The 15,121-nt window shown below is 46.2% G+C and overlaps 1 protein-coding gene across 1 annotated transcript in view; it reads left to right on the top strand.

The window, feature by feature from the left end:
- Positions 1 to 15,121, top strand: part of hmcn1 (hemicentin 1) — a 213,524-nt gene that overhangs the window by 172,978 nt on the left and 25,425 nt on the right. Inside the window, exons 76-89 of the mRNA XM_041838786.2 lie at positions 922 to 1,086; positions 1,610 to 1,717; positions 1,835 to 1,972; positions 2,067 to 2,201; positions 5,522 to 5,791; positions 5,999 to 6,189; positions 6,336 to 6,549; positions 6,750 to 6,884; positions 7,135 to 7,325; positions 7,551 to 7,632; positions 9,157 to 9,426; positions 13,315 to 13,485; positions 13,732 to 13,902; positions 14,067 to 14,237. Of these exons, the coding sequence (XP_041694720.2) occupies positions 922 to 1,086; positions 1,610 to 1,717; positions 1,835 to 1,972; positions 2,067 to 2,201; positions 5,522 to 5,791; positions 5,999 to 6,189; positions 6,336 to 6,549; positions 6,750 to 6,884; positions 7,135 to 7,325; positions 7,551 to 7,632; positions 9,157 to 9,426; positions 13,315 to 13,485; positions 13,732 to 13,902; positions 14,067 to 14,237 (2,412 nt within the window). The remainder of the gene's footprint in view (positions 1 to 921; positions 1,087 to 1,609; positions 1,718 to 1,834; positions 1,973 to 2,066; positions 2,202 to 5,521; positions 5,792 to 5,998; positions 6,190 to 6,335; positions 6,550 to 6,749; positions 6,885 to 7,134; positions 7,326 to 7,550; positions 7,633 to 9,156; positions 9,427 to 13,314; positions 13,486 to 13,731; positions 13,903 to 14,066; positions 14,238 to 15,121) is intronic.

Raw genomic sequence — 15,121 nt, 5'->3', positions numbered from 1 at the left:
ATTTCCCCCCCCCGCAAATATATATATACATATACACATACATATACAAATACATATATGCATATCCTTTTAAAAAAATGTATTTTCCTTTATTACTTTCCAACCCCACCACCCCTCCCCTAATTGGAGTAAACTAGTGAACAACAATGCTTAGGCCTCTACTTCCAGCTTATACATACTATATACATTTTATGGACACAGTAAATTTTACAATAATTCTATTTTGTTTGTTTTTACTCCTGAACTTCCTCTACCCTCAACCTCTCTGTATAAGCTAATGATCCAGCTAATGACATTCCTGGGAGTGTGTAAACTTACATTTTGTATTACCATATCATTTTTGTATGTTCTCTATAGTTATGTACTCAATAATGTATCAATTGACCAATTCGGCACATTTGGGCAGACTTCATACAAAATAGTCCTGTATTGCAATGCTTCACTGGATCAATCGGAAACTTTGCACACACACACTGCTGCCATCTAGTGGCCAAAATCTATATTGCGCCTGAACTGCAATATGATATTGTGGCCTTTCTCTTACATTTCAAAGATGATGGAACAAAAAAATAAATTGAAAACGCATGTTTTTTTGTTTGTATTATCTTTTACCAGAACTAATGTGCTATATTCTCCTACATTAATTTCACATTTCCACAAACTTCAAAGTGTTTCCTTGAGCTACAGGCAGTAAGATTTCGGTATGTCATTTTAGGCAAAAATTTTAAAAAAGGGTCCGATCCTTAAGAGTTTAATGTTATTTCAATGTTGGCTTGAATGTCGTTTTAATGACAGTGGAGTCAGTCGATTTCAACGGTTCAGATTGATTCCTTTTGTGTATTTTCAACCAGACTTGCTAAATGGACATCCTCAATAGCATTGAAGTCCAGTTTGGTAAAAGCAGTGTCTCTTCCTCTGCAGTTCCTCCCTCCATAGTGGATGAAGCCACAGAGCTAGTAGTGACCAGGCTCTCCCCGCTGGTGATTGGCTGTACTGCGTCAGGAGTCCCAGAGCCCATACTGCACTGGAGTAAAGATGGGATGAAACTCCCCAAGGAGGGGAAGGGTTATAACATCCTGTCCTCAGGTTAGACTGTTAATTATTAGAGATATTACTGCTTGGTGTCCCAAGGAGGGGAAGGGTTATAACATCATGTCCTCAGGTTAGACTGTTAATTATTAGAGATATTACTGCTTGGTGTCCCAAGGAGGGGAAGGGTTATAACATCCTGTCCTCAGGTTAGACTGTTAATTATTAGAGATATTACTGCTTGGTGTCCCAAGGAGGGGAAGGGTTATAACATCATGTCCTCAGGTTAGACTGTTAATACTACTGGGTGCTGGGTTCTGTAGTGCTCTATAGAGGTAGGATGTGTCCCAAATGGCACCATATTTCTTATATAGTGCACTATTTTGACCAGGACCCATAGGCTGCCATTTGTGATGCAGACGTGGCAATTTATCTGTCAGGTTTTGACCAGGGTTTAAGTCCCGGTTGGACTACCCCTCGAATTCACTACAATACAGTGCCCACACTAAGGGATTTTATGACCACTGTGTTATAGTTAAATTCTTCTATTTGTGGTCCGTGTGATGTGTGTCCACTCTAGGTCCAGTAGAGATCACGTCTTCTGAGCTGAGTCACTCTGGTCGTTATTCCTGTGTGGCCAAGAACGCTGCAGGCTCCGCCCATCGCCATGTCCAGCTCACTGTACAGGGTACGGACATGATGTCACCAAGTCCGCCGAGCCTTTTTAGTGATGTATTTATTTTTTCTGACATTCAGCTATGGTTCCTCTTTCATTCCCCCTCTCTTTCATTCTCTCTCTCTCCAGAGGTGCCAGTGATCCAGGTCCACCCCTCCACTATGGATGTGATCGTTAACAACCCCATCACCCTCCCCTGCAGAGCTACCGGCTCCCCTCGCCCCACCATCACCTGGCAGAAAGAGGGCATCAACATCCCCACCACCGGTCTGTCTGCCTGTCTGTCTGCCTGTCTGTGTCCTAGTTTGTCCTTGTCTGTTTTATATTGTTGCAAACCCTGCTTCTCTCCCTGTCCCACTAGGAGGTGGCTTCACCGTGCTGCCTAACGGTGGGCTGCAGATCTCCAAGGCTGCTGTGGCAGACTCAGGAACATATATGTGTGTGGCCCAGAACCCTGCTGGCACCGCTCTGGGCAAGACCAAACTCAGAGTACAAGGTGGGTCCAAAACGATCACCACTTTACTATTCTCATGAAATGTTCACCTTGATTTTCGTCTTTCTTCTTAATTATTTTTCCTACAGTGTCCATGACATATACTGACCAGGTGAATCCAGGTGAAAGCTATGATCCCTTATTGATGTCACCTGTTAAATCCACTTCAATCAGTGTAGATGAAGGGGAAGAGACAGGTTAAAGAAGGAATTTTCTTGAGACAATTGAGATGGATTGTGTATGTGTGCCATTCAGAGGGTGATTGGAGTCAACATGGGCCAGCATCCCTGTGGAACACTTTCGACACCTTGTATGCATCGACAAATGTATGCTCTTTCTGAGAGCAAAAGTGGGTGCAACTCAATATTAGGAAGGTGTTCTTAATGTTTTGTGCACTCAGTGTATGTCATACAGTGCCGTGAAAAAGTATTTGCCCCCTTTCTAATTTTCTCTACTTCTGCATATTTGTGATACTAAATGTTATATCTTCAACCAAAACCTAATATTAGATAAGGGGAACCTGAGTGAATAAATAACACAACAATTACATACTTATTTAATTTATTTCATAAACAAAGTTATGCAACACCTTATGCCCCTGTGTGAAAAAGTAATACACTCAATAACTGGTTGTGCCACCTTTAGCTGCAATGACTCCAACCAAACGCTTCCTGTTGTTGTTGATCTGTCTCTCACATTGCTGTGGAACAATTTTGGACCACTCTTCCATGCAGAACTGCTTTAACTCAGCGACATTTGTGGGTTTCAAGCATGAACTGCTCGTTTCAAGTCCTGCCACAACATCTCAATTGGTATTAGGTCTGGACATTGACTAGGCCATTCGAAAACTTCAAATGTGTTGCTTTTTAGCCATTTTCATGTATACTTGATTGTGTGTTTTTCAAATCAAATCAAATTTTATTGGTCACATGCGCCGAATACAACAAGTGCAGACATTACAGTGAAATGCTTACTTACAGCCCTTAACCAACAGTGCGTTTATTTTAAACAAAAAAAGTAAGAATAAAACAACAACAAAAAAAAAAAAAGTGTTGAGAAAAACAAAGAGCAGAAGTAAAATAAAGTGACAGTAGGGAGGCTATATATACAGGGGGTAACGGTGCAGAGTCAATGTGCGGGGGCACCGGCTAGTTGAGGTAGTTGAGGTAATATGTACATGTGGGTAGAGTTAAAGTGACTATGCATAAATACTTAACAGAGTAGCAGCAGCGTAAAAGGATGGGGTGGGGGGGCAGTGCAAATAGTCCGGGTAGCCATGATTAGCTGTTCAGGAGTCTTATGGCTTGTGGGTAGAAGCTGTTGAGAAGTCTTTTGGACCTAGACTTGGCACTCCGGTACCGCTTGCCGTGCGGTAGCAGAGAGAACAGTCTATGACTAGGGTGGCTGGAGTCTTTGACAATTTTGAGGGCCTTCCTCTGACACCGCCTGGTATAGAGGTCTTGGATGGCAGGGAGCTTTGCCCCAGTGATGTACTGGGCCGTACGCACTACCCTCTGTAGTGCCTTGCGGTCAGAGGCCAAGCAGTTGCCATACCAGGCGGTGATGCAACCAGTCAGGATGCTCTCGATGGTGCAGCTGTAGAATTTTTTGAGGATCTGAGGACCCATGCCAAATCTTTTTAGTCTCCTGAGGGGGAATAGGCTTTGTCGTGCCCTCTTCACGACTGTCTTGGTGTGCTTGGACCATGATAGTTCGTTGGTGATGTGGACACCAAGGAACTTGAAGCTCTCAACCTGTTCCACTACAGCCCCGTCGATGAGAATGGGGGCGTGCTCAGTCCTCTTTTTTTTCCTGTAGTCCACAATCATCTCCTTTGTCTTGGTCACGTTGAGGGAGAGGTTGTTGTCCTGGCACCACACGGCCAGATCTCTGACCTCCTCCCTATAGGCTGTCTCATCGTTGTCGGTGATCAGGCCTACCACTGTTGTGTCGTCGGCAAACTTAATGATGGTGTTGGAGTCGTGCCTGGCCATGCAGTCATGGGTGAACAGAGAGTACAGGAGGGGACTGAGCACGCACCCCTGAGGGGCCCCCGTGTTGAGGATCAGTGTGGCAGATGTGTTGTTACCTACCCTTACCACCTGGGGCGGCCCGTCAGGAAGTCCAGGATCCAGTTGCAGAGGGAGGTGTTTAGTCCCAGGATCCTTAGCTTAGTGATGAGCTTAGAGGGCACTATGGTGTTGAATGCTGAGCTGTAGTCAATGAATAGCATTCTCACGTAGGTGTTCCTCTTGTCCAGGTGGGAAAGGGCAGTGTGGAGTGCGATAGAGATTGCATCATCTGTGGATCTGTTGGGGCGGTATGCAAATTGGAGTGGGTCTAGGGTTTCTGGGATTATGCTGTTGATGTGAGCCATGACCAGTCTTTCAAAGCACTTCATGGCTACAGACGTCAGTGCCACGGGTCGGTAGTCATTTAGGCAGGTTATCTTAGAGTTCTTGGGCACGGGGACTATGGTGGTCTGCTTGAAACATGTTGGTATTACAGACTCGGTCAGGGACATGTTGAAAATGTCAGTGAAGACACTTGCCAGTTGGTCAGCACATGCTCGGAGTACACGCCCTGGTAATCCGTCTGGCCCAGCGGCCTTGTGAATGTTGACTTGCTTAAAAGTCTTACTCACATCGGCTACGGAGAGCGTGATCACATAGTCGTCCGGAACAGCTGGTGCTCTCATGCATGCTTCAGTGTTGCTTGCCTCGAACGAGCATAGAAGTGGTTTAGCTTCGTCTGGTAGGCTTGTGTCACTGGGCAGCTCGCGGCTGTGCTTCCCTTTGTAGTCTGTAATAGTTTTCAAGCCCTGCCACATCCGACGAGCGTCAGAGCCAGTGTAGTATGATCATTGTCTTGCTGCATGACCCAGCTGCGCTTCAGCTTCATCTCACAGATGGATGGTCTGACATTCTCCTGTAGAATTATTTGATACAGAGCAGAATTCATGGTTCCTTCTATTAGGGCAAGTCGTCCAGGTCCTGAAGCAGCAAAGCATCCCCAAACCATCACACTACCACCACCATGCTTGACCGTTGGTATAAGGTTCTTACTGTTGAATGCAGTGTTTGGTTTTCGCCAGGCATAATGGGACCCATTTCGTGCAAAAAGTTCTACTTTTGACTCATCTGGCCCTAGAACATTCTACTAAGAGTCTTGATGATCATCTAGGTGCATCCAGGTGCTTTTTGGAAAACATGAGTCAACTTTTTGGATGACATGGGACCCAAACACTGCATTCCACAGTATACGTATCTCCCAAGGCAGCAATATCTTCTCCTACCATTAACCTCCATGCCTCCATCCTCTAGTCCCTCCAGTGATCAGCTCCCAGACCCAGAGTTACCTGGTGCCCCTGGACTCCTCTATCACCCTGCTGTGCCAGGCTGAAGGCTCCCCCTCACCCTCCGTGGCCTGGCATAAAGATGGGCAGCCTCTCAGCGAGTCTGTGCGCCAGCGGGTCCTGAGCTCAGGATCCCTGCAGATAGCATTCGGCCAGCCCGGGGACACGGGCCGATACACCTGCACCGCAGCTAACGCAGCTGGCACCAGCAGTCTGGAGATGAGCCTAACTGTACAGAGTGAGTCATCATGCTAGGAATGATGGGGACTGGCCATTCACTAGTGATATATGTAGTGAATGACTTTCATTAGATTCCCGAGCTAATGCCTTAGCTTTAGCTCAGCGGGCTAACGCAGTAAAAAAAATAATATTTAGTGGCTCTCCTATTTTTGTCCAGCTCCTGTGCAAAATGTAATATGGTAAATTCTCCCCTCCCTCCGTCCAGTCCCTCCCTCTATCCGTGGAGGGGAGTTGGAGGTGTCTGTGGTGGAGAACAGCCAGGCCCAGATGGCGTGCGTGGCAGAGGGGGTCCCCCAGCCCACCCTGTCCTGGGAGAAGGAGGGGACCCCGCTGAGCGACACTTCTGGAGAGTACACCATCCTGCCTTCTGGGGAGCTGGTCATCGACATCGCTCAGGTAAGGGCTCATAGTAGATGACCAGGGCTTAGGAGTCACATAATGGATGGAAGAGTGTAAAGATCAGAATTGTCAGCTATCTTCTGAACAAATTCAGTCTCTCTCTCCCTCTCCCTCTCCCCCTTCCTTCCTCTCCCCCTCCCCAGCCGGATGATGCGGGCAGCTACACCTGCGTGGCCACTAACACGGTAGGTCAGGACAGTCGGACGGTCAGTCTGTCCGTCCACACCCACCCTGCCTTCACTGAGATGCTGGCAGACGTGGCCCTCAACAAGGGAGAGCGCCTCCTACTGGCCTGTGGGGTCACCGGCATCCCCCCTCCTAAAATCACCTGGGCCTTCAACAACATCATCATCCCAGGTATGCCTCGCCCCCTTCACCGTCCCCCACTCTGTTTAGAAAGAAGAGAAACCGCCAACTCTTTCTGTACATTAAACGTTTGCCATATATATTTTGGACATCCAGTCCGCTATTCTTGTAGTTTTGTCTATGCACCAATATTTCCTACTGGATCTGTTGATAATATTTAAGGGTGGTATCTCTCTCCTCTGTCCCTGTAGCTCACTACGACCATGTGAATGGACACAGTGAGCTGGTCATCGAGCGGGTCACCAAAGTCAACTCAGGAACCTACTCCTGTGTGGCTGAGAACAATGTGGGAACCATCAAGTCCCTGGGCTCTGTCTACGTCAAAGGTGTGACATCACTTCCTGTGTCCAAATATGGCCCTTCTGTGTCAGTACTGGCCCTGATTAGCCCACGGTTTACCATGTCGGTCAAAATGTTGTAATCGTATCAAGAGCTTTATTAAAAGACCACTGTTTGTGAGCAGAAAACAGTGACCTAGCACTTATTTTCTCTTCTTAGTGGCTCTTCTTTTTTGTCCAGCTCCTGTGCAACAGCTGGATGTGGTTGAATAAAACCCTGTCCTGTTATTGTGTCCAGAGCCCCCCATCATCAACGGGGACTTCCACTCCAACCGCATCGAGCCCCTGGGGGGTAACGCCATCCTGCGCTGTGAGGTACGAGGAGACCCCCTGCCCACCATCCAGTGGAGTAAGAAGGGAGTCAACATCCAGATCAGCAACCGCATCCGCCAGCTGGACAACGGCTCTCTGGCCATCTACGGCACCGTGGTACGACACTATTATTAAAGCGTTTACATGTCTACTATATCTATAACACTGCGGTACAGCACTATTACGGAGTTCACATATCTAGTATATCATATGTCTATGTCCACGTTGGCTGTGTGTTAGTTGATGGTTGTGAGGTGAACTTCTCCCCAGAACATTTATTGTAGTCTGTTCTTGTCTAGATTTGTCTTGTTGATAGTGCTAACTGTTGTTGTGTCTCCTCAGAATGAAGATGCAGGGAATTACATGTGTGTGGCCACCAACGATGCTGGGGTGGTGGAGAGGAGTGTTACTCTCACCCTGCAGAGTGAGTATACAGTAGATTAACTCAACTAAATAGTTACAGTGGCTTGCGAAAGTATTCACCCCCCCTTGGCATTTTTTCTATTTTGTTGCCTTACAACCTGGGATTAAAATTGATTTTTTTGGGAGTTTGTATAATTTGATTTACACAACATGCCTACCACTTTGAAGATGCAAAATATTTTTTATTGTGAAACAAACAAGAAATAAGACAAAACAACAGAAAACTTTAGCAAAGTCAATACTTTATAGAGCCACATTTTGCAGCAATTACAGCTGCAAGTCTCTTGGGGTATGTCTCTATAAGCTTGGCACATCTAGCCACTGGGATTTTTGCCCATTCTTCCAGGCAAAACTGCTCCAGCTCCTTCAAGTTGGATGGGTTCCGCTGGTGTACAGCAATCTTTAAGTCATACCACAGATTCTCAATTGGAAAAAATATGCACTCACTAACTGTAAGTCGCTCTGGATAAGAGCGTCCGCTAAATGACTAAAATGTCAAATGTAAATGCTGCCACCACCATGCTTCACTGTGGGGATGGTGTTCTCGGGGTGATGAGAGGTGTTGGGTTTGTGCCAGACATAGCATTTTCCTTGATGGCCAAAAAGCTAAATTTTTGTCTCATCTGACCAGAGTACCTTCTTCCATATGTTTGGGGAGTCTCCCACATGCCTTTTGGCGAACACCAAACGTGTTTGCTTATTTTGTTCTTTAAGCAATGCCTTTTTCCTCGCCACTCTTCCGTAAAGCCCAGCTCTGTGGAGTGTATGGCTTAAAGTGGTCCTATGGACAGATACTCCAATCTCCGCTGTGGAGCTTTGAAGCTCCTTCAGGGTTATCTTTGGTCTCTTTGTTGCCTCTCTGATTAATGTCCTCCTTGCCTGGTCCGTGAGTTTTGGTGGGCGGCCCTCTCTTGGCAGGTTTGTTGTGGTGCCATATTCTTTAAATTTTTTAATAATGGTTTTAAATGGTGCTCCATGGGATTTTCAAAGTTTCTGATATTTTTTTATAACCCAACCCTGATCTGTACTTCTCCACAACTTTGTCCCTGACCTGTTTGGAGAGCTCCCTGGTCTTCATGGTGCCGCTTGCTTGGTGGTGCCCCTTGCTTAGTGGTGTTGCAGACTCTGGGGCCTTTCAGAACAGAGATAATGTGACAGATCATGTGACACTTAGATTGCGCACAGGTGGACTTTATTTAACTAATTATGTGACTTCTAAAGGTAATTGGTTGCACCAGATCTTATTTAGGGGCTTCATAGCAAAGGGGTTGAATACATATGCACGCACCACTTTTCCGTTATTTATTTTTTATAATTTTTTGAAACAAGTTATTTTTTTCATTTCACTTCACCAATTTGGACTATTTTGTGTATGTCCATTACATGAAATCCAAATAAAAATCAATTTAAATTACAGGTTGTAATGCAACAAAATAGGAAAAAATGCCAAGGGGGATGAATATTTTTGCAAGGCACTGCATCCTCTATGATCATCCTATTAAGGTCTAATGCTCTCCTCCACCAGGCTCTCCCTCCGTCACAGTAGAGCCGGTAGAGACGGTGGTAGACGCTGGCACCACGGTACTACTGAACTGCCGGGCGGAGGGGGAGCCCATGCCTGTCATCGAGTGGTCCCGCAAGGGGAGTCCTCTCCTTGGCAACGAGCGCTTCACCACCCTGTCCAACGGCTCTCTGAGGCTGACCAGCGCCCAGAAGGAGGACACGGCCGAGTACGAGTGTGTGGCCAGGAACCTCTTGGGCTCTGTGCTGGTCAGAGTCACTCTCACTGTCAGAGGTGAGTAAGCTATCTACTGTATGTCAACCCAACCTTTTGTGAGGAGTTGATTTCGAGGGATTCTTAAACTTATAGTTACAGTGAGGGAAAAAAGTATTTGATCCCCTGCTGATTTTGTACGTTTGCCCACTGACAAAGACATGATCAGTCTATAATTTTAATGGTAGGTTTATTTGAACAGTGAGAGACAGAATAGCAACGAATAAATCCAGAAAAACGCATGTCAAAAATGTTATAAATTGATTTGCATTTTAATAAGGGAAATAAATATTTGACCCCTCTGCAAAACATGACTTAGTACTTGGTGGCAAAACCCTTGTTGGCAATCACGGAGGTCAGACGTTTCTTGTAGTTGGCCACCAGGTTTGCACACATCTCAGGAGGGATTCTCTTCCACTCCTCTTTGCAGATCTTCTCCAAGTCATTAAGGTTTTGAGGCTGACGTTTGGCAACTCGAACCTTCAGCTCCCGCCACAGATTTTCTATGGGATTAAGGTCTGGAGACTGGCTAGGCAACTCCAGGACCTTAATGTGCTTCTTCTTGAGCCACTCCTTTGTTGCCTTGGCCGTGTGTTTTGGGTCATTGTCATGATGGAATACCCATCCACGACCCATTTTCAATGCCCTGGCTGAGGGAAGGAGGTTCTCACCCAAGATTTGACAGTACATGGCCCCGTCCATCGTCCCTTTGATGCGGTGAAGTTGTCCTGTCCCCTTAGCAGAAAAACACCCCCAAAGCATAATGTTTCCACCTCCATGTTTGACGGTGGGGATGGTAATCTTGGGGTCATAGGCAGCATTCCTCCTCCTCCAAACACGGCAAGTTGAGTTGATGCCAAAGAGCTCGATTTTGGTCTCATCTGACCACAACACTTTCACCCAGTTCTCCTCTGAATCATTCAGATGTTCATTGACAAACTTCAGACGGCCCTGTATATGTGCTTTCTTGAGCAGGGGGACCTTGCGGGCGCTGCAGGATTTCAGTCCTTCACTGCGTAGTGTGTTACCAATTGTTTTCTTGGTGACTATGGTCACAGCTGCCTTGAGATCATTGACAAGATCCTCCCGTGTAGTTCTGCGCTGATTCCTCACCGTTCTCATGATCATTGCAACTCCACGAGGTGAGATCTTGCATGGAGCCCCAGGCCGAGGGAGATTGACAGTTCTTTTGTGTTTCTTCCATTTGCGAATAATCGCACCAACTGTTGTCACCTTCTCACCAAGCTGCTTGGCGATGGTCTTGTAGCCCATTCCAGCCTTGTGTAGGTCTACAATCTTGTCCCTGACATCCTTGGAGAGCTCTTTGGTCTTGGCCATGGTGGAGAGTTTGGAATCTGATTGATTGATTGCTTCTGTGGACAGGTGTCTTTTATACAGGTAACAAGCTGAGATTAGGAGCACTCCCTTTAAGAGTGTGCTCCTAATCTCAGCTCGTTACCTGTATAAAAGACACCTGGGAGCCAGAAATCTTTCTGATTGAGAGGGGGTCAAATACTTATTTCCCTCATTAAAATGCAAATCAATGTATAACATTTTTGACATGCGTTTTTCTGGATTTTGTTGTTGTTATTCTGTCTCTCACTGTTCAAATAAACCTACCATTAAAATTACAGACTGATCATTTCTTTTTCAGTGGGCAAACGTACAAAATCAGCAGGGGATCAAATACTTTTTTCCCTCACTGTATAGTGTGTGATTAAAGATTGTGTATTTTCATAACTCGCGATCCACCTCTCACATGCCCAGGGCCCACTTTGTGTCCCCACCCATAGATTAAGAAACCTGGATTAGAAAAAGGTTTTCGGTCTATCTCTCTGGTTATGCTAAAATACCAGAATGCACAGCAAAATAGCTTCGATATCTGTACTCCAGTCCACATGAATACTGAAGTCAGATCTCATGCATATACACTACCGTTCAAAAGTTTGGGGTCACTTAGAAATGTCATTTTTTTCGAAAGAAAAGCAATTTTTTGGTCCATTAAAATAACATCAAATTGATCAGAAATACAGTGTAGACATTGTTAATGCTGTAAATGGCTATTGTAGCTGGAAACGGCTGATTTGTAATGGAATATCTACATTATCAGCAACCATCAGTCCTGTGTTCCAATTGCAGTGTTTGCTAATCCAAGTTTAGCATTTTAAAAGGCTAATTGATCATTAGAAAACCATTTTGCAATTATTTTAGCACAGCTGAAAACTGTTGTGCTGATTAAAGAAGCACTAAAAGTGGCCTTCTTGAGACTAGTTGAGTATCTGGAGCATCAGCAATTGTGGATTCGATTACAGGCTCAAAATGGCCAGAAACAAATAACTTTCTTCTGAAACTCCTCAGTCTATTCTTGTTCTGAGAAATGGAACACAGCAACCATCAGTCCTGTGTTCCAATTGCAGTGTTTGCTAATCCAAGTTTATCATTTTAAAAGGCTAATTGATCATTAGAAAACCATTTTGCAATTATTTTAGCACAGCTGAAAACTGTTGTGCTGATTAAAGAAGCACTAAAAGTGGCCTTCTTGAGACTAGTTGAGTATCTGGAGCATCAGCAATTGTGGATTCGATTACAGGCTCAAAATGGCCAGAAACAAATAACTTTCTTCTGAAACTCCTCAGTCTATTCTTGTTCTGAGAAATGAAGGCGAGAAATTGCCAAGAAACTGAAGATCTCGTACAACGCTGTGTACTACTCCCTTCACAGAACAGCGCAAACTGGCTCTAACCAGAATAGAAAGAGGAGTGGGGGGCCCTGGTGCACAACTGAGCAACAGGACAAATCCATTAGAGTGTCTAGTTTGAGAAACAGACGCCTCACAGGTCCTCAACTGGCAGCTTCATTAAATAGTACCCGCAAAACACCAGTCTCAACGTCAACAGTGAAGAGGCGACTCCGGGATGCTGACCTTCTAGGCAGAGTTGCAAAGAAAAAGCCATATCTCAGACTGGCCAATAAAAATAAAAGATTAAGATGGGCAAAAGAACACAGACACTGGACAGAGGAAGATTGGACAGACGAATCGAAGTTTGAGGAATACGGATCACAAAGAACATTTGAGACGCAGACCAAATGAAAATATACTGGAGGAGTGCTTGATGCCATCTGTCAAGCATGGTGGAGGCAATGTGATGGTCTGGGGGTGCTTTGGTGGTGGTAAAGTGGTAGATTTGTACAGGGTAAAAGGGATCTTGAAGAAGGAAGGCTATCACTCCATTTTGCAACTCCATGTATACCCTGTGGACGGCGCTTGATTGGAGCCAATTTCCTCCTACAACAGGACAATGACCCAAAGCACAGCTCCAAACTATGCAATAACTATTTAGGGAAGAAGCAGTCAGCTGGTATTCTGTCTATAATGGAGTGGCCAGCACAGTCACCAGATCTCAACCCTATTGCACTGTTTTGGGAGCAGCTTGACCGTATGGTACGTAAGAAGTGCCCATCAAACCAATCTAACTTGTGGGAGGTGCTTCAGGAAGCATGGGGTGCAATCTCTTCAGATTACCTCAACAAATTGACAACTAGAATGCCAAAGGTCTGCAAGGCTGTAATTGCTGCAAATGGAGGATTCTTTGACGAAAGCAAAGTTTGAAGGACACAATTATTATTTCTATTAAAAATAATTATTTCTAACCTTGTCAATGACTACATTTCCTATGCATTTTGTTATATTTCCTATTCAAACTAATTTCATGTATGTTTTCATGGAAAACAAGGACATTTCTAAGTGACCCCAAACTTTTGAACGGTAGTGTATATTGATACAGTGGCTGCACAGGGCTCTGGTAAAAAGTAGTGTGTTAACTAGTGAATAGGGTGCTATATGGGACGCACACAGTATGATTGAGTGTGGAGACTATGACTAACCCTGTCCCTGTGGCCCTGTCCCAGTACACGGAGGGTTCTCAGAGTGGATAGAGTGGGGCCCCTGCAGTGCGTCCTGTGGTGTCGGGGCCCAGCGGAGGCTGAGGCAGTGTAACAACCCCCTGCCTGCCAACGGGGGTCGCCACTGTACCGACTCAGAGACAGAGACACGCAGCTGCCACGGCAAGCCCTGCCCAGGTCAGTCCAGTCACGGTGTGTGTGTGTGTGTGTGTGTGAGTGGGTGTGTGTGTGTGTGTGAGTGGGTGTGTGTGTGTGTGAGTGGGTGTGTGTGTGTGTGTGAGTGGGTGTGTGTGTGTGTGAGTGGGTGAGTGTGTGTGTGTGTGTGTGAGTGGGTGTGTGTGTGTGTGTGAGTGTGTGTGTGTGTGTGTGTGTCCCTCTCTGTACCCATGCCATAATCTGTATCCTGTGTGTCTGTCCCTGCAGTGGATGGTAAATGGTCAGAGTGGTCGTCGTGGGAAGAGTGTTCTCGTACCTGTGGCCAGGGCAACAGGACCAGGGTGCGTACCTGCACCAACCCCCCCGTGCAGCACGGGGGCAGACCCTGTGAAGGCAAGGCAGTGGAGGCCATCATGTGTAGCGTCAGGCCCTGCCCTGGTGAGTACTGGTCATGGCAAACGCTCTACTCCTGTACATTCCACTCATTGGACAAACAACCATAGAATGATAGAATCAATAGAATTGGAATCAATAGAATCAGACATGATTAAAGATTATGATTGGTCAAGCACTGATCATATTGATTGACTATCTTCTCCCAGTGGCGGGTAACTGGGGGGCGTGGTTGCCATGGAGCTCGTGCAGTGAGACGTGTGGTAACGGGATGCAGACCAGAGTGCGTCTGTGTAACAACCCTCCTTCCTCATTCCACGGGCCACCGTGTGAGGGCCCCGACACACAGACACAACTCTGCAAGGAGAGACACTGTCCTGGTAAGGGGTGTGGGAACTAAGACACTGTCCTGGTAAGGGGTGTGGGAACTAAGACACTGTCCTGGTAAATGGTGTGGGAACTAAGACACTGTCCTGGTAAATGGTGTGGGAACTAAGACACTGTCCTGGTAAGGGGTGTGGGAACTAAGACACTGTCCTGGTAAGGGGTGTGGGAACTAAGACACTGTCCTGGTAAGGGGTGTGGGAACTAAGACACTGTCCTGGTAAGGGGTGTGGGAACTAAGACACTGTCCTGGTAAATGGTGTGGGAACTAAGACACTGTCCTGGTAAGGGGTGTGGGAACTAAGACACTGTCCTGGTAAGGGGTGTGGGAACTAAGACACTGTCCTGGTAAGGGGTGTGGGAACTAAGACACTGTCCTGGTAAGGGGTGTGGGAACTAAGACACTGTCCTGGTAAGGGGTGTGGGAACTAAGACACTGTCCTGGTAAGGGGTGTGGGAACTAAGACACTGTCTTGGTAAGGGGTGTGGGAACTAAGACACTGTCCTGGTAAGGGGTGTGGGAACTAAGACACTGTCCTGGTAAATGGTGTGGGAACTAAGACACTGTCCTGGTAAGGGGTGTGGGAACTAAGACACTGTCCTGGTAAAGGGTGTGGGAACTAAGACACTGTCCTGGTAAGGGGTGTGGGAACTAAGACACTGTCCTGGTAAATGGTGTGGGAACTAAGACACTGTCCTGGTAAATGGTGTGGGAACTAAGACACTGTCCTGGTAAGGGGTGTGGGAACTAAGACACTGTCCTGGTAAAGGGTGTGGGAACTAAGACACTGTCCTGGTAAGGGGTGTGGGAACTAAGACACTGTCCTGGTAAATGGTGTGGGAACTAAGACACTGTCCTGGTAAATGGTGTGGGAACTAA

This window comes from Coregonus clupeaformis, chromosome 20 (assembly GCF_020615455.1).
Source record: "Coregonus clupeaformis isolate EN_2021a chromosome 20, ASM2061545v1, whole genome shotgun sequence".
NCBI lineage: Eukaryota > Metazoa > Chordata > Actinopteri > Salmoniformes > Salmonidae > Coregonus > Coregonus clupeaformis.
Note: the sequence above shows the minus strand (reverse complement) of the source record. Positions and strands in the feature narration are given on the sequence as shown.